Raw genomic sequence first — 18,359 nt, 5'->3', positions numbered from 1 at the left:
AACTACAAGATGGATGGAAAAAGTGGCAAAGTGGCAGAGCTGTCAGGCTTTTAGAGTAGTGGTTGATGGTGATTCAAACTGGCAGACATAGATAAGTGATATTCCTCAGGATCAGATATTGGAACCAATATTTCTTTAACACTGTTATCGAAGAGCTGGACCATAAGAGAGAATAAATGTCCTGAAATTCAAGGATGATGCCAAACTGTAGGAAGTGACAAATACAAAGAGGTTAGGGCTGCCATCTTGTCGAGCTGGCGGAATGGGCTGACAAGTACCATATGGATTTGCCAGAAAGCTTATTTACAACCATAAGAGGGAACGTAAATATAAATATCATAATTTCATTGGTTGTTATTTATTTTTTGAATTTTAGTCTCCAAGCAATCAAACCATATTTAAAAGGAAATATGCTGTCCTTCCTGCTTCCCTCTGATGTCTTGATCTTGTGGTTTGAAATAGATATTCTTAGAAGTGTGAGAAGCAAATATTGTATTATCCCAAGAGTTCTTGTATTTCAGTTCAGGATTTACTTTATTTATTTATTTAATTTATATACAACCGAGTATGATTTCCTTTGCCATACAGCTATCATGCAACATTTTTCTGAACTGTTAGTATGGACAGCTACCAAAGAATCAAGTAGGCAGAAACCTTTCAAAATATAAAAAATGATGATCTCGGCAGAAGCTACATTGCTTGTCAAATTCAGAACTAACTCTGTTTAGTGCAGATGACTGACCATCAACAATACTACTGTTAGTAAATATTTAAATGTGTTTTTGAAAGATGGGTTGGTTCTGCATATTTTAAGACTGCAAACAAGTCAAGAGATACTGTGAAGTTTGGGAGTTTGCAAATAATGCTTTTGCAATAGAAATATTTTAGCACCATTATTTTAATTAACAATATAGATAAGTTGTTGCTATCTGTCACTTTTCAACCACCAGCTTTTTCACGTGAATGTATTGCATATTTCTATACTGAAATGTCACTTTTTGCCTACTGTAGCTTTTGAAGAGTATTCCATTTAAAATAAGAAACTATCTGCATTCTTGGTCATAACTGTGGAAATAACAGTTCTGCCTTTTTAAAAATTTCACTGCAATACCTGTTTGGAAAATTACGTCAAATGCCATCTCATTCTTATTTTTTATTCATGAAGAAAGCAATGGATGATGCTGTTCTTAAAATTTGATTTGTATCCTCACTAAATGTTGAAACACTATTATGTTGCTTGAATAAACAAGAAGCTAGGATCCAGTACTGACCCCCTACTTGTGTACCTAAGTCTCCCCCTGGACTTTGTGACACTGACCACAGCCTTCTGAACCTGCCAGTTCAACCAGTCTTCAGTCCACATCATTGACTTATGTAGCTTGTACATCATCAGCTTACGTATGAGGATGTTACAGGATACAGAATCAAAAGTGCATCTGAAATGAATTGTACTTCTAACATTAGCTTGGAGTTGTATTTATTCTTTGGACTTATGTAGTCTTCTGAGTATGGTAAATATTTTGAGTTTGCTTTTCTCCGGGAGATATCTTCAATTAAAAACTACTGCTAACGCTGGTAGCTCCTCTCTGCAGTTAAGCAGTAGAGAACTTGGGAAGCCCCAATAGTGTTGAACTGAGGTTTTCGTCATCTTAAAATGAGTCTTTCAATGTCTTTTCCCCAAGTCATACCTACAGGCTACTTTGCTTGACCTCCACATCTTTTTCCCTGAAGCTGCAGAAACTTCAGCTACACAGGCTCTTATGATTTCTGGTTTTAGATATACTGAAACACTCCACTGCACAACAGATGCTACCAAAAAATTTTAGGGAGGGACCAAAAATGTTGTCATGCAACCACATTAGATGTGTCTGTGAAAGAATGATTAAATGAATGTGGAAAAAGAATTTCTTCTTTATTTTGTGGATAAGTTTGATTATAGTTGTCACTGATATTTTCCTCCTGGATGTACATTATTTTGCCCCTAGTAATGAGAGTGGTGAAGTGTAATGCCCAATCTTTGTTACCCATGTGGGTTCTTTTCTTTCTTTTAGTTTTTATTTTAACACTGATCACAATTATTATTACTAATTATATACCTACAAGTCATTAGTTCACTGATACAGATCAGAATGTGGTTTCTGCAGTGGGACTTGGTCTTGATTACAGACATAATGTAAAGCATTTAAAAAATCATTATAGTACCTTGTTTAGAAGGGTTTTAATATATGTGAAGCGTAGCTGCCTGGAAATGTATGGAAACATCATATCTTTAAAATTTATTTTCTCTCTGAAATAAAAATGCCATTTTCCTGATTTTCTTCTATCAGAAAGTCTCTTGGTATTGATGTACTTTAGGTGAGAGAGGGTAAAGGTGTGCTGAAATAATTATATCAAAGAAAATAAAAATACAACTTTTTTTTTTTTAATAAACCATGTTTCAGGAATCTAATCCGGAAAATGTAAATCTAACACAATGCTTTATTGTGATACTGTATATTATCCCGCTTTATCAACCGATTTTCTCAAGCAATACTCTTTTAATTATGGTGCTTAAACTTGGTGAAACATTCCTAGATTCTAGATATTGCACAAGAAGTTTATAGACATTGCTTTATTAATATGGGAGACAATATATATACTGCAAGTAAATGTAATAGAATATTAATACAAGTAAAAGTAATAGAATATTAATAGAATATTAATATTAAAAAGAAACTAGAATGTATTAAAATTTATAATGAATAAAATATTTTTTTCTTAAAAATAAAACGTTTTCATCGTGTTTAGAGTCTTGGCTCACTGCTCTAACAAATGTGGGTTAAATCGTTCTTTGTCATTAATTCACAAATGTGCTGTTTTTATTGTAGGAAGGTGTTGTTTTAAAGGAATTTGCCTCTTGGATTCTGAGTAGTGTTCTCTGTTATTGTCCAGTCTTAAGACACTGTGGTACTAATCTTTAGCATGCCTCTGAACTATTAGGACATTAGATTAAAGTTAATTAATACTTCTGTAGTGAAGGAAATAGACATAGTAAGGAGAGAAGTTGTTGTATTTATGGTTGTATTAATCATATATATATATATTTATATTTCAGTAACAAAAAATATACCAGTTTTATCTTGTTTAAAAGATTGCAGATTATCCATTTTCCTGTAGTTTATACAGACCAATGACTTTGTTTAAAAGCAGTATTTCCTGCGTTGATTCAGAATTTTTTTAAAGATCTAAAAGCAAAATGAGTTTTATAGTTAAATGATTGTATATTTGATGTGATAGCTGAATGGAAAGTTTGTCTGTTGGTCACCTGTGATTTGAGTTTTTTTGTGACGAGGAACTTGTGTTTGTTTAGGTGGTACTTAAACATTGGTATATAAACATTAATGCATATTACTGCTCAGTGGGAATTTGGTTTGAGAACTATGAATTAACCCACAATTAGTTAATAAAATGATAATATTCTAGCCCAGCTTATTGCTAAAATATGTTTAAAATAGAAATGTTTCTTAGGTCAGAATCTGCAGAGTTGTACTAATTTACTGTTATTTCTTAGATTGGAACGGCTTAATTCATTCAATGGATGCTTAACTATGAGCTTGAAAGTGTAACTATTATATATAACAGATTGTACTATATATTTCATGGTAGTTTAGGAATTTTAAACCTTATTAAGGGGAAAGAATGTTTATTGCAATCCTAATTTCACAAATTGAAAATATATTGATTTCTTGCCTCTGTCTCACTTGTAATCTGTATTTCTATCCTTTAATTTAATTAGCTGTTCAATTATATCAACACGAAGAAATCTGAGTAGAATACTTGTTTTAAATCTGCCTTACACTTAGCTTTTATTCTGCAATGTTATTTAACATCTTTGCTGATTGGTGTATTGCAGTAGGCTTTCTGACAACCCTTTTTAGGTTCTGCTTTTACTGTGTATGTGTACTCATAACATGATAATTATATATACATTTATTTTTCTTTTTTACCTAAAGGTATTAACAACAAAGATTTTTTTTTTACTCTTTTTTTTTGTTTGTTTTTTAACTTCCTATAACAGATATCAAGTGCTGGTATTTGCAACAGATGCTGAGGCAAGACAAGAAACAGTACAGCAAAAACTTAGTTCTGGAAAAAGACTTGTGGTAAAATCTGTTAATTACATATATCCTGTATGGTGCATTGCATACATTTTAAAAAGACCAATGCTAAGTAATGAGTGGAAACGTTATCTGCTGACAGAGGACCTTATCCAATTGCTGTGAAAGGCAGTGGAAAGACTCCACCAGATTTCTGTTAGGATTTCCTTGTGCCATAGTTGTTTCAGGTTGGGCCTTAAAACTTGCTGCTGTTCTAAGAAAAACAAACAGACAAAAGAATTGTATACTGAAAATAGCTACTTCCAAGACAGTCTTTGTAATGCAGAATCTAAACTGTAGTAAAACAGAGATACCTGAAATATCGCTCATGTTTGTAATTTAAGTCTTTTTTTCTGAATTTGTATTCAACTTACAAAATCAACCTCATTGTACCTGAGTAGTCCTTTGTACTTTAACAGAAAATTTGGCACTGAAAATTGTTTCCATAAATAGTCAGTATCCTGGACTCTTTTTCTCAAAAAAACCCAATGAAATCAATGGTCTTCAGGAGGGCCCTCTGGATAATAAATTGTTTAACATTTGAGCTGCCTCTTGTTAAAAGGTGGGGAATTTGTCTCTGGTCTTACGTTAGAATTGCTTGTCCAATAACTATACTGTCTAAAATGATGGATTCACCATATTTCAGGTATGAGAGTAAAATATGGGGAGAACACTTTCCTTACACTGGTTAATAATGTATATTTTTTTCGCACACTATGTTAGTCAGAATCCTACACTTTGAATTAGAAGACATCATAAGAAATTTGGAAGTTTCCTGAGACAAGCTGCAAAAAAAATACATTTTTAAATCTAAGTTGAGAAGCATACATGGAGACAAATGTAATAAGCTTGCCTTATTTTTCCTCTGACTTTTAAGATGGCACTTCCACTTTTGTATGTCAGATATGTTTACTAACATATTCTGTTTTTTAAGCAAAAGGATTATTGATCATGTAGGAAGTCATGACAGCTGAATATTTTTCTGACTTCAGAAATTCTTCATTTGTTTAACCAATTCGGCAGTAGTCAAGAGCACTCTTAGCATGTGTGAATTAGTTGAAGTTTCTGAGAGGAGCTGAAGTAAACTGATGAAATGTATCAATGAGCAGTAGTATTGCTTAAAGATCTAAGGATATAGGCAAGACAGGATTTCTAAGAAGTCATTTATTCTATCAGTGTACGTAGTTGGAAAAGTAGACAAGCTTTTATATACACAATCATTCTTCAAATTGAAGGGTGTACATTAGTGACTGCAAGTATGAATGTTGGCCTAGGCACCTTAAATTTTGTTTTTCCAATTGCATACAGTGTTGGAATAAGTTGCCACCTTTGCTCTGTGACGTTGCCTTTAAAATATAAGGATGGGGCAGTTTTAAACAATTCTATTACTTTGTTCTTGAAGGGTTTAATGGAGTATAAGGCACTGTCATCTAAAATGGCACATGTATCTTAAAATTTAGTTGTATCTGTAAAGTATCTTGATGAATTCTGAGCCTTTTTTATAAGAGTTTCTGTTTGTTTTTAAATACACAGTTGTCAACTGATCTCTGAATCATGTTTTTTTATTTTTTTATTTTTTATTTTTATTTTTTATTAAAGGTGGATTGGGTTCTAAACATTGGAGAGCAAGCACTGGATATATGCATCGTCTCCTTTAATCAGGCAGTTTCCTCTGTTTTTGTGCTTGGTGAGAGAAACCTCTTCTGCCTTAAGGATAATGGACAACTTCGATTCATGAAAAAGCTTGATTACAGTCCAAGTTGCTTCATTCCTTATTGTTCAGGTTTGTAAAAGGAAAATTCAACCTGCAACCTTTATCTTGGTTACTTCTCCAGCTATGTTTTTTTCCTCCACTGAATAAATACATTCTTCTTAATATGCTCTTGATTTGTAGAATATCTAAACAATCAGAGCTGTTTTTTTTTTTTTTTTAAACCAAATTTATTTTCCAATGTTGTTTAGAGTAAAGTGTCATGACTTTTGGGAAATAAATACATATTTTCTCATCACCAAATATGAGGTACTTGTGTAGTGTTTGAGTAAGTTTGCTCAGACTACCGAGGCAAAAAACATAAAAGAAAGATTTTGGAAGAGTAAATTAGTGTTTGAGGATCTTCTGTCATTTACTGATAGGGTTTTGGAAACATTAGTATGGAATAGAGTAGGTTAATAGGTTCTTAATATCTATAAGTACTATAGTGGTTCCACATTCAAGTTGCTGCAACTCAATGTAGTAAGTTAGTTTTAAAAAGTCAAATATTAAAAAGTTCATCACTGGGAGATGAAGCTATCTGATAAATTTTTGCAACCATGCCTTATTTTAGACTTAGAATCTCATTTTAGACTTTGTAAATATGATCTTAGTATTCTCGAAGTATTTTTCATACTTTCTGATATAAGTTTTAAATAAAATGTAAGTTTATACATCTTTAATTGGTTTTCACAGGTCAGTGAAATATTAAAGAGTATAAGTAGCTGATTTTATTTAACTAATGTGTATTTTGTTATATCTATTCTGGCATGCCATCATGTTAATTATGATGAGTCTTTCTTAGCCATATTTTAAGTTAGCAAACATGACTGGCTAGAACCTTGGAAAGTTTTGGCATGCGTGTTGCATATTTTATAATTGGTACTGATATAATTAATCACATATATCCTTGGTTATTGTAAATGTACCTTTAATAATTTTTGGCACTTTAAAATTCTATAAAGATATTTATAACAAGTAATGGCTTAAAAGGAAATGAATAAATAGTGTAATAATAAAAGCCTAAAAAAAAAGACTGGGTTATGAAAATATCTTTCATGCTAAAATAATTTTTATATCTTTAACAGTGAAAGAAGGAACAATAAACACTCTAGTTGGAAACCATAGTAACGTGTTGAATATTTATCAGGATGTTACACTGAAATGGGCTGCTCAGCTTCCCCATGTTCCTGTATCAGTAAAAGTAGCAAACATACAGTAAGTAACTTATTTACTTCTTCAGATTAATTTCCAGTTGTTAAATTTACTTGTAGATCCTAACAAGTGGTTCTGAGGTATGCAACAAGTAATGTACCTTGGAAAAGGTAAATTCAAAATGTTTTTTGTCTGTTGTAGAAAATATTACTTTCTTTAACTGCCTTACTGTTAATTCCAGAATAATATTGAAGTTCTGTCCTGTGCTTTAGACTTTGTTTTTCATGAGCGAAGATAGAAATTGGTCTCTCATACCTCTAAGGAAGTATTTTCTTCTTTAAAAGAATGAAAAGTGAAGCTTTGGCATCTGTTAAGATCCTTCCGTAAGACAGGAAAATAAGGATTCTCACTGCAAACCTGTTCTTCATTAAACATTTAAGAGCATTTGAATTCCAGACATGATTTGTTGGAACAGATTATTGAGCTCCAATGTTAAACTATGGAAATTAATTTAAGGGGCTGTTTAAAGTGGTTAGGATTGCACTGCACCAGACTTTTTGCAAAATACGTGTAAGGTGGACAGGCCAGGGAAAAACCTGTCTGGTGCAGGATGCAATGCAGAAAAATTATGACAGCGTTAATTATTTGTGCTGAGTCTGTCATTGAAATGAGAAGCAAACTACAGAAAAGTTCAGCTAGTACTGTTACAGTCCAGCTTACGCCTGGACTGTGTGAACGTATCAGAGCCATGTTTGTGCTGGCTGCCTGTTTTCTGAGACCACAGGGACATGCAGTAGGAGTGTCCTCTTTGGACAAATTACTTCTGATCCCAGCAGGCTTATGGCTGTCGTGCCAACGTACTCTGTATTGTTGAATACTTACTCGGTCATTAGTTGTCTGTTTTATCCCAAAGTCTCATAATAAATGAAAATGCAACATCTGACTGACTAGCTTTATTGATTTATGCAGAGTAGAAATCTGTGAGGGATGTTTGTGTTTTCTGTTTGGTGCTAATGGTTACCAAATGATTTTTAAGTAATTTATAGTTTAAAATTCTAATTATTTTGGAGACTGTCTGAAGAGAGTTTTGTTGGCTTTCATCCAACAGGTCTTACATGTAAAATGTAACAAATCATCTCAGTGATCCAGTTAGTATAGAAGAAAAAAAAGCTAATTTAATTACGCAGGGTATGACAGTACAGCTTTTGTAGTTTGAAAAAAATAGTCAGTGTCATTAGAAAAATTTGAAAAAGTCATAGATTTTTTAATTTTTTTTTTCCAACAGCATATTGTACAGACATTTGTATATTGAATTATTTGGTAATGCTTATCATCAAATACTTGTTCTAATTAAACCATTAAGAAGTTTATGGATTCCGCCCATTGTGTGTAACCTTTAACACTCAGTTGTTTGATCTTAATGAGAATTTTGAGAACCTGCTAATTTGTCCTAGATCATTTTGCTAGATAGATTCAAAATTTCCACAGACCTCCTGATGCTAGTTTTTTTTTTTTTTTTTCTGTGAGGTTAGAGACATCAGTCTAGTTATGCAAACCTCTTTTTATATGGGTTCCGACAAATGAAGGATTGTGTGTCTGTCTGTATAGACCCAACAGCGTGAAAGACAGGGAGAAGTATAGGGCATATGTATTTCAGTGCTATGCTGCTGGCTTTGTGTTTAAACATATGTGCTATGCTTGTACTTCTTTCTGATGTTCAAAATAAAGATGTGCTAAACAGCAAAAACCGCAGTAGAGCTTACAGAGGTAATAATTTGGTTTAAACAAAAGATATGTTAAAAAAAAATTACTTGAAAAGGAATTCTCATTTTATGTGAGTAAATGTGGTAATGACTTTCTTATACTTACTCCACTCAAGAGAGGCCTCAGTCTCAGTTGGAGCCTCTGAGCACTACTGTAACATAAATAATATTAACTACTTTAATAACCATAGAGTTGTTAATCCTATACTGCTGAGAGATGGAAGTGCCTTAAATATGACCTATGTCAAAGAATTATTTTCCCATGCTTTCCATTTTTATTGCAATACTAGCAAAGTAAATGGAGCATTCTGAAAGCAGTTATCTTTACAGATCATGTATGTTCATCTGTATTTTTTTTATTGGCATATAACATCTATTACAGTTCTAAGGTGTGGTTCTGGCTTGCTGGGTAAGAAAAACATTATTAGAAGCTATTTTATGTAAATTCCCTTGGGGAAGGGGTAATGATTGCGTCCATAATGGCAGTCATATACTTTATCCTGTAATCTTCATAGTCTGCTTCTAAGATCAGCCCTTCAAGTGCTTCAGAGAATTTCAACTGAGTAAGTAACTTGTGTTTTTAGTGTGCCCTTCCTTACTTGTTATGATTTTATTTTTCCTCTCACAATAATGTGAAATGCAGTATTTCCCTATTGCAATACCGTTTTGTAAATAATGATAATATCACATTACAGCCTTTGGGATTAGACGCAAAGATAAAGTGCTTGATTTCCATGACACCACTTTCAGAATCATACAAGGAAAAAGTAGAATCAAAAATAAGTGGTTACCAGCAACATTTTTAGTAAGGTGTGTCTGTAATGTAAAAATGATGTATTTTTAAGCTGTTGAACTAGACATTTTGCTTTTCTTCTGTTGTAAAAACATTAATATTGTCTGTCAGTGAGTTGAAAAGCAAGTTTTCCTGTAATAACTTTTGATCAGAAACTTGAACTGCAGGCAAAAATTTCAGAATTTATCTTACTGTGGGTTTTACCTGAAGATCTCTATAACTATTGTCACTGAACTGAAAGTTCAGTTCTAATCACTGTTTTAAAAATTTGTCCCTTATTTTGTTAGAGGTTTATATTCTGGTTCTATTAATGTGTAATACTTAATAACAATGTTGATGACATTGTTTTAATGTCAGGGGGAATCCTAAATGCTTAACACTGCCCGGATTGCTTCAATGCTTCAATCACTCGCAATGAAAATTTGGATTAATTTAAACTGCTAGGTCATTGGACAAATTCAGCTTCTGATTGAAAAGTCTGCTTGGACAGTTATGTATGTCCTATGTCGTTATCCTTAAAGCTCTAGCTGTACAAAAGCATTCTCTCTGAGGCTGAAATTCATTTAAAACAATTAAAACAAATTTAAAACAAATGAAAGACCTTCCCCTGCCCCCCCAACAAACAAACAAACCCACAAATTGATACAATTAAAAACAAAACAAAACAAACAAACAAAAAAAAAAACAACAAACAAAAAACCCACACCCTTCTAGAGTGCTTTGAAGAGAAACTGTCCATATGCTGCAGTTAAAACTGCTGGAATCTGGGAAGTTACACAAAGCAGTTGCAAGAATATCTATTCCACTGTATTTTTCAATGTTGAAACAGTAACTGTGAGCACCAATATGTGCTTGCTGCCCAACAGTTATATACATCTCTGCACTGACTTCAACTCCTATTCCCTTTTGTCTTATCCTTTAATTTAGATTTCTCTCTTTCACTGGAGAGACCTCTTTTCCAAGACCTTCACTGCACCTCAGCATCTCTTTTGCAAAGGAAATTTCATGAGCAATATCTTTTTATGTTCAAAGATTTGATGCAGTCACTTTTTGGTGCTGTGTATTAGACGTGTTAGATTTTCCTCTCACCCTCTCCCATAATTCATGTAATTGTGTGAGGAGTAGGCCTATAAGAATGTGCTTCTGACAAAGTTGTTTAAAGTTCCTGTTGGCTCAAATGCCTTATATGAAAGTCATTCTTTTCCTATTGCCAGGGATTTGAGCCTGTAAAGTCAAGTGACTTAATCCTCTCCCCATCACAAAGGTGGGTTATGTTTGTCTGAATCATCTGAAATAACTTTTTGAGAAAGTAGCAGAAAGTCACTTTTTAAGGGCCTATTAGAGGTCATATTTGTTTTTCTGTGCCTGAATTATCCTGTCTCTGTATGCTTGACCATAAAAGGCCCTTGGAGTGGATTAAAATGCTTAGACCATCCACTTTTCTATTTATTTGACACTAATTCACTTGGCAAAGCTGTTCCTAAGACTGCCATGTTTTAATGGCGGATTGATTGCACTAAGTATTACTCTGACCTGTCTGGCCTGAAACTAGAACATTATGTTAAGGTGCATTCAGTCTGAAGCAAAATAGCTCATGTTGCTAGCCTCAGGGATGTTTCCATCACAAACATCTGAAATGCCACTGTGTGTTAAAACCACATAGATAGAACATTATAGCTTGGATGTAGTCTGGGGAAAGGGATTTCTGTTTTGATCACTTCCAAGTTAGAAATCTGTTTTTGCAATAGGAAAGCATGAAGACTCTAATTCTAGGACTTTGTTTTTCTGAACTTTATTATTATTATTATTATTTTTTAAGCTGGCTAGTCGTAATTTTACTACTTGGTTTTGATTGTACATGTCCCTCATGTTTGATCTGAAAAGCTTCTGAATGCTAAAAAAGGTAGCCTATTTTTTTTTTCTTGTAAACTGACAGATTTTCTCAAATACACCTTCTCTCCAGCTCCCCTAGGTGGTATTGAATGTTGCCCTAGTTTTCATTCATTGTGCTCTGGGCTATCTATCAAGAAATGAAGTCTGTTAGTACCTGTATGGGGGAAAAGTGTTGATTTGATGTGGAAATTATCTACAGACACACGATTCTAACAGTAAACCAGCCCTTACTCAGGGTTCAGGGGATGTGTTTTGGGAAAAATATTTTTTCCTTCTCTATTTAATTTACTGAGGACTCCTTTAGGCACCAGTTTATCAGTGAACGTTATATTTAAATGAGGGATATTTTCAGCTTCACTGAAATTTAATTAGAAATGCCCTAAAGGGAAAACTTTACTGCCACCTATAGTGCTTGTCTATAGGTAATTGAATGATTTGCATATGTGGTGCCTCATGTTTTTAGGATCTACACCTGGAAATGAAAATATGGAAACCAACGTTATCTTTTGTAAGCTTCTATATGTATTGTGTCTGTGAGCAAAAAGACTATAATTTATAGAAGAAAGATTGCTGAAGCAAATAACCGGCAAAATGATACGTATACCTTGTAAAACTTGGAGTTCCTTTTATCATGAAGGGTTGACAGGTATGGACAGGTTGGTGAAAGTTACTAGAATACTGCTTTTACTTTCATTTACTTGTCAGGCAAATATCATTTTACTTGGTTATAGAGCAGTATGTTCTCTGAGGAAGAAATATAAAGTAGTCTGGAAAAGTGTGGTGCTGGTGTTTTTATTTTTATTTTTTATTGTTGTAGTCCAGGAGTAATTTATCACCTTTAAAGAATAAAAATTTCAGAGCTTCTTAAAAATATTAAAAGTTCCAGAAGCCAATATTTTAGCTTGAGTTAAACTTGTAAATATACTTCCATTATTTGGGATGGAGGGTAGAAATTAATATATATATATATATATTTTTTTTTTTAAACAAAAGTAACTATTGAAAAGTCAGGAAATAAAAGTAGACTTCAAATGTTCCAAATGGCAAGCAAGGTTACTTAGTAAGCTTTATCCATACTTCAACTCTTTATGAACTTGAAATCTACCTATGTTTATGCTGAGGAATGACCATGTAAAAATATCACAGGGTTCCATGTTTTCATCACTGATTCTGTATTTTGCTCAGTTTGCAATCAGAAAGCTGTTTTCTGCTAAGTGCTATATCTACAACTGACATTTGAAAATGAAAATTTGAAATTTTATCTTTTTTTAGTTGTTGTTATCACTTCTCCATGTATGGTCGCTGTAGGCTTGACTATGTAGTGGTCATGTCTGAACTCCTAACATTAGTTTGTGCATGTTTGAATTTTTGTATTGTTCCATGTGGTGATGGTAGGTTACTGTGGTTTTTTGTCTCTTGGTAAATCCCAACTTGTGTTACAGTTATGCAGGTGCACTACAAGAGAATATTTTTACAATATTCTGAAATATTTAAAAGTCTTTTGGAAACAGTAACTGTTACTTTACTGAAGCAATAGCCTCTAGCTATGGGCTAAGTTATAATTTTACTTCTAGCTGCCTCTTTCCTTTGAACTATCAATGTTATTTTTCTTGGCCTTGGCTCTTTTAGGATCTTAAGAACAGCAATGAATGCCTGCAAAAAATTTCCTGATGCTTGCACCCTGGGTTCAAAAGAACGTGTAAGGAGGGATTGGACAATTATCATTATTATTTTTTTTTTCTGGCTTAGCAGTTTACTGTGTATTCCACTAGTTTGTTTCTGTTCAGTCTCTCCCCATGAGTTTGCAGCTTGACCTGTGAGGCTGAGAAATATTGCTCTGGTGACTCTGATGATCAGCAGGGATTGCCCCTATATCGCCTCCAGTAGACTTTAAACATAACCAAGTGATAAGTGCTGCTGCACTTCAGACTGCATTAGGGACACTAGAGTTTGCATTTTGAAGAGGAATGCAAAACTCAACAGTATATTTATTGCATTTAAAAACAATCTCATCTTTAGCCCAAAAGAAAACAAATAATAATTTTAGAGTTATTTGAGCATATATCCATGAAGAGAATCACTTTTTCTTTTTCTTTCTAGAAAAATATTTAATCCAATACACCTTTTGGATTTTCTGATTTGATAGTATTTCATAATATTAAAATGACTTGGGAGGAGATTCATTGTTTGTATACCTAGTTGTCTAATGAAGCATAAACTGGTGACTGTTGTTCACTGGTAGACTGGAGGACTTATCTTCCATATATGAGTAATAACTTGTGCCTGACATGGCTAACACACTTGTAACTTTATGGTATGTTATCTGAAGAAAGTTTATATGCAAGTCTCTGCTTCAACAGCCTGTCTCCACAAAGAAGAGAGCATGAAGTAGTGCTTAAATTCTTCAATGTCTTGTTTATTTCCCAGATTTGAAATCACATGTAGCCTAAGAGACCAAACAGTTTGAAATACATCAATCAAAAGACAGGAGTTCAGGATCCTGGTATATAACCATTGCTTGAAAATACGCATTATTTTATGAAGTTTTAGCTTCCAATATTGTTTTTTAAAGAAAAATAAAATCTGAAATCAATTTGCAAGTGAGAAACTATCAGTCTGGTCCAAATATGAACTTGAAATTAAAACTCATTCTCTGGCATAGAATCATAGTATATTGGGTGGTTAGGTGAATGCACTTTGTGTAGCTGGGACCTCCAAACAGTGGAAAGGCAACAGGAACTGAATTTAACTGGGTAAAATATGAAGAAATATTGTAGTTGAATAAAGTATATAAGGTGTAAAAGTGCAATCATGTATAGGGTAATAGCGGGTGGGGTCAAAATAAAACCTGTTTCATTGAATTTTCTTAGCTATCCACATGGTAGAAAATACTTTGTTCTTCATTCCAGGCCATCTGTTATTCCTTATTATAACTGACATCACCACAGCTACCACAACTGTTTAAGAATCACCATATAAAAATGGCAAAACTTACATATAAAAACAACAAAACTTAGCACTTATTGCATGGTTTTATGGAAAGAAAACTGCAGGAATCAAACTTTATAGTTTGCTGAAAGATTTTTCCTTTTTCTGTGTAGTAGTACTGTAATAGAAGCAATGCCAGTTATGACGCACAGTATGAACTGTTCAGTTATATGCATGTATAAATATAAATTTTTATTTGAGTGTTCTGTAAAAATATGTTGCCTGATTTGAGAAGTTAAATGTAGAAACTTCTACAGTCTTTTTACTTAAACATAACTGCATTTTAAAGATACGTTTTTAGGAAAAAAGAAAATGATTGCATCTGTTTTTTGTCTCTGAATTACCACTGCCTTTGTCAAGAGACAGCAGTACAAAATATTGCAATTTTTAAAAGTCTTCCAAGGAGATAATTTTAATGTGTGTAGTTTACAGAGCCACAAAATGTGGATTTGATTGTTTTGCTTTTACCTTAGCAGGATTCTGATCCTGCAAAAAACATAGATGTGCCTATGTGCAGCATATCCTGATTCATGACTGAGGTTTTCTAGCAAGTTAAAGTTTCAGATTGTATATCTGGTATAATATTAATCACATGCCTGTGTTGCCAGTTCTCCTAATTTTACTGCATGTCACCTGTTTGCTTTTTTAAAAAGCCCAGTTTTTATAGTCATGTAGTTTTGTAAGGGTTTTGGCTTTCTTTAGAATAACGGGTAAAATATTCCTACCCTCGTGGTTCTAGAGAAAGCCTTAAAAGTGGAAATTCTAACTGCTCAAGAACAAGAAGGTAAATAACTCTCCCCTCTTAATCTTTAATATATAGTAATTATTAATATTATACAATAAGTATTAATATATAATAAATATCAATATATATAATATAAAATACAACATTAAAATCTTTAATATTTGCTTTAACAAAAATACTGTGTGGGGTGGGCTTTTTTTTTTTTTTTGGTTAACCTGCAATTTCTCTGCTTGTTATGTCGCAATAGAGTGGAACATAACTATCAGATTTTGAATTTGATGTTGGTGTTCAGTATTTAGCAGTGGGCTGGAGTTATGGATATATTGTAACATTTGCTCTGCCCATGGAAGGTGCAGGACTTGTTTGAGAAACAGTCATTATGAACAGTCTAGGGCTGCTGATTTTGAGTCTTGAGTATTATGCTATTAACATGAATGACTTTCTTTTTTTTCCATATGAGGACTAGCAGCTGGAATATACATGTTAAGCTATGAAGGCGAGAGCCATCTAGCAGTGCAGAGTGACAGATTTCCTTTTAAAGAACAGTATTGCTCTTTACAAGACAGGGTAAGGGGACAATGATAAGTGTTGTTAAAAATAATCGCGTATGGATTTTTTCCAGCCTGAAATGCTGGTGCATTTTTAAGTTTACAGGCACATCCGTATAAAAGCGTGAAGAGCTGAAGAGGATGATGTGGAAATTAATTTCTGGAGTTCGGTGTTTCTAAAGTTATGTAACTATTCGATCCTTTTAGAGTAAATTTTCTGCTGTAAAGATATTTCTTTGCTATGCTTACATTCCTTAAATGCCCTAAAACTCACAAAACTTACTTGAATCTGTGGGGCATATATGAAACCAGTGGCAGAAGTTCAGATACTAGTGATTTTCTTTGCTCCACGAGGAGTGATTTACTGTTGCCCTGAGGGAAGAGCATTGGAAAGAGAGCTGGATCTGACTGAGTGCACAGAAATTAAGGAGCCACCAAAAGTGGAAAAAGGTGCAACCTCCCCTTCAGACTTGAATAACTGGGAAGTCCTGGGGTCTCTGCAATAGATTGGCATTTTTAGAAATGATTGTATGCGATGATGCTGGTTAGGAGGCAGTATGTAGTACAAAAACAACAACAACAACAACAAAACCCACCCCACTGTTGAAACATGATGGGTTAGAATACTAGTTAGAATGCTAATGTAAAGTAATAATCACTAAACAGTGTTTTTATTTGTAAGATGTGTAGCTTTGTTTGTATTAAGCTCATGCGTCTTATGGAATATGACTAAAACAAACCTCACAAACGGTTTCTTGAAATGTAGTTTTATGATGCTTAAAAATACATGTCCATAGCCGATCATCTTCCAAAACTTGTGATACCTGTCATTATGGTTAGGCTTATTATCCTCTTTGTACTCTGTAGGTAGCTGTCTAATTTTCCCCACATATAGTCTAGTATTAAAGAGCTTATATGAAGGCAATGGTTAAGAATAAGTTTTTACTGAAACAATAAACTCATCAGAGTGTAGATTTTGTCAGTACAACCCTTTGCATCTCTTACCTGTCCTTAGAAACAGAGATGCTAGGGACAGCTCCAGCTTGCCTGGAGTGTAATGGACTTAACCACCACCTGGAACTAGGAAAAGAGAAGGGTTAGAAGGAGGATAAACTTTTGAGGACCCCAGGTAATATATTCACAGTGTTGTAGCTGCCACCTTTTGGTATAGCCTTTGATGAGCTTTTGGAAGCTGCAGTGTACCTGTCTGCCGCTGACCTGTGTGGTGCCAGGAGTTGGATTCGACGATCCTTGTTGGTCCCTTCCAACTCGGGATATTCTATGATTCTATGAAGGAGCTTGGCCTCGAGACATATTTTAAACTTCAGGAGAAAGAGTGCAAATGGAAAAGAACAACAACAACAACAACAAAAACCAACAGTTTTTGTTTTAGATCTAAGAGGGAATCAAGTGTAGGAATGCTTGATAGCTGTCACAGTTGTTTGTAATTTCTCTATCACTCCTAGCATTGGTACTGCCATAAATGAAATCACAATTTAATTTCTCTTAGAGTTCTGACTTAAAGGCTGCATTCTTATCTAAAGGCATTAGATTTTCTTACCAGTCCTTATTTTTAATTTTAATTCAGATACTGTCACTAAAAGTCTTAGATATTGAACAGTGAGTGATAGTTTGAAATGAAATATAGAAGTTAGGAACTTTTCTTTGGATTTTATACTTCAGAATTCTTTATGTTTTTGCCTAAAGCAAGATCATGTATTTTTAGAGGCCTGTGGCATCACTTTGAATATTCTACTTTTATTCTCTTCTGTGATGAATGCTAATTTTAATTCTGTATTGTTCCATAGCTGGCTACTTGAGTTTTTATTAAATACCTTGACTGCTTTTGAAATACTGTTTTGATTTGTTTTAAACAAAAAGATGCTACATTGCTTAGTCCATTAGAAAAGATAAATTTCATATGTGTAATTTGTAGCATGAGCTTAAATTGTGTGTCTAGCTGGGCAGCACCAGCACCTTAAGCAACCAGGTGATGATGATGAGCATGGAAGTCCATGACTGCGTTCATTAAGCTGCTGTTTCATACAATGACCCCTTACATTTAAACTGTCAGGGTAGTACACTATCCCTGTTAAACAAATAAATAACTCCGTGCTTCATTTAATGTGACACGTTAGATAGCTTTCAGGGCTCTTGCATGAGAAGGCAATGCCACCTGGTTTGTGCGTGCAAGCCTTGCGGAAGCACGTTGTGCTGACCCGCAGGTGGCAGCAGCGGTCTGGCAGAAAAGACCCCTGACCCAAACTGGTGAGTAATAGTGTTTATTATTTTATTTTATTTTATTTTATTTTATTTTATTTTATTTGGTCATCAGACAGCATATCAGTTTAGGGAAAGAGTCTCTTGCAAATGGAAAACTAAACCAGCTCAATGACTGTCTGAACTTGTCTTCCAGTAAGTTGCTGGTTTGCTGGTACGCTGCATGATGTTACTGTGTAAAGGTGCTAAAGTTATGTGGCTAGTGAAAATATCTCCACTCCTAGAGAGTGAGAGTACTGCATAAGTGCTAGGATCTGAGAATCCTGCAGACATTTAAAATGGCAACATTCTTGCCAAATTCAAGTTTT

The 18,359-nt window shown here is 33.9% G+C and overlaps 1 protein-coding gene across 18 annotated transcripts in view; it reads left to right on the top strand.

The window, feature by feature from the left end:
* The window catches only part of BBS9 (Bardet-Biedl syndrome 9), a 289,008-nt gene that overhangs the window by 37,945 nt on the left and 232,704 nt on the right, over positions 1–18,359 (top strand). For all 18 annotated transcript variants that reach the window (XR_014578910.1, XM_083822113.1, XM_083822115.1 and 15 more), the window contains exons 7-9: positions 4,058–4,142; positions 5,736–5,919; positions 6,975–7,104. Coding sequence is in view for 17 of the 18 variants with exons in the window: in XM_083822113.1 (XP_083678239.1) it covers positions 4,058–4,142; positions 5,736–5,919; positions 6,975–7,104 (399 nt within the window). In the remaining variant the exon portion in view is untranslated. The remainder of the gene's footprint in view (positions 1–4,057; positions 4,143–5,735; positions 5,920–6,974; positions 7,105–18,359) is intronic.

Source organism: Anser anser (genome assembly GCF_964211835.1).
Source record: "Anser anser genome assembly, chromosome: 2".
Taxonomy (NCBI): domain Eukaryota; kingdom Metazoa; phylum Chordata; class Aves; order Anseriformes; family Anatidae; genus Anser; species Anser anser.
This window is presented reverse-complemented; position numbering and strand designations above follow the sequence as displayed.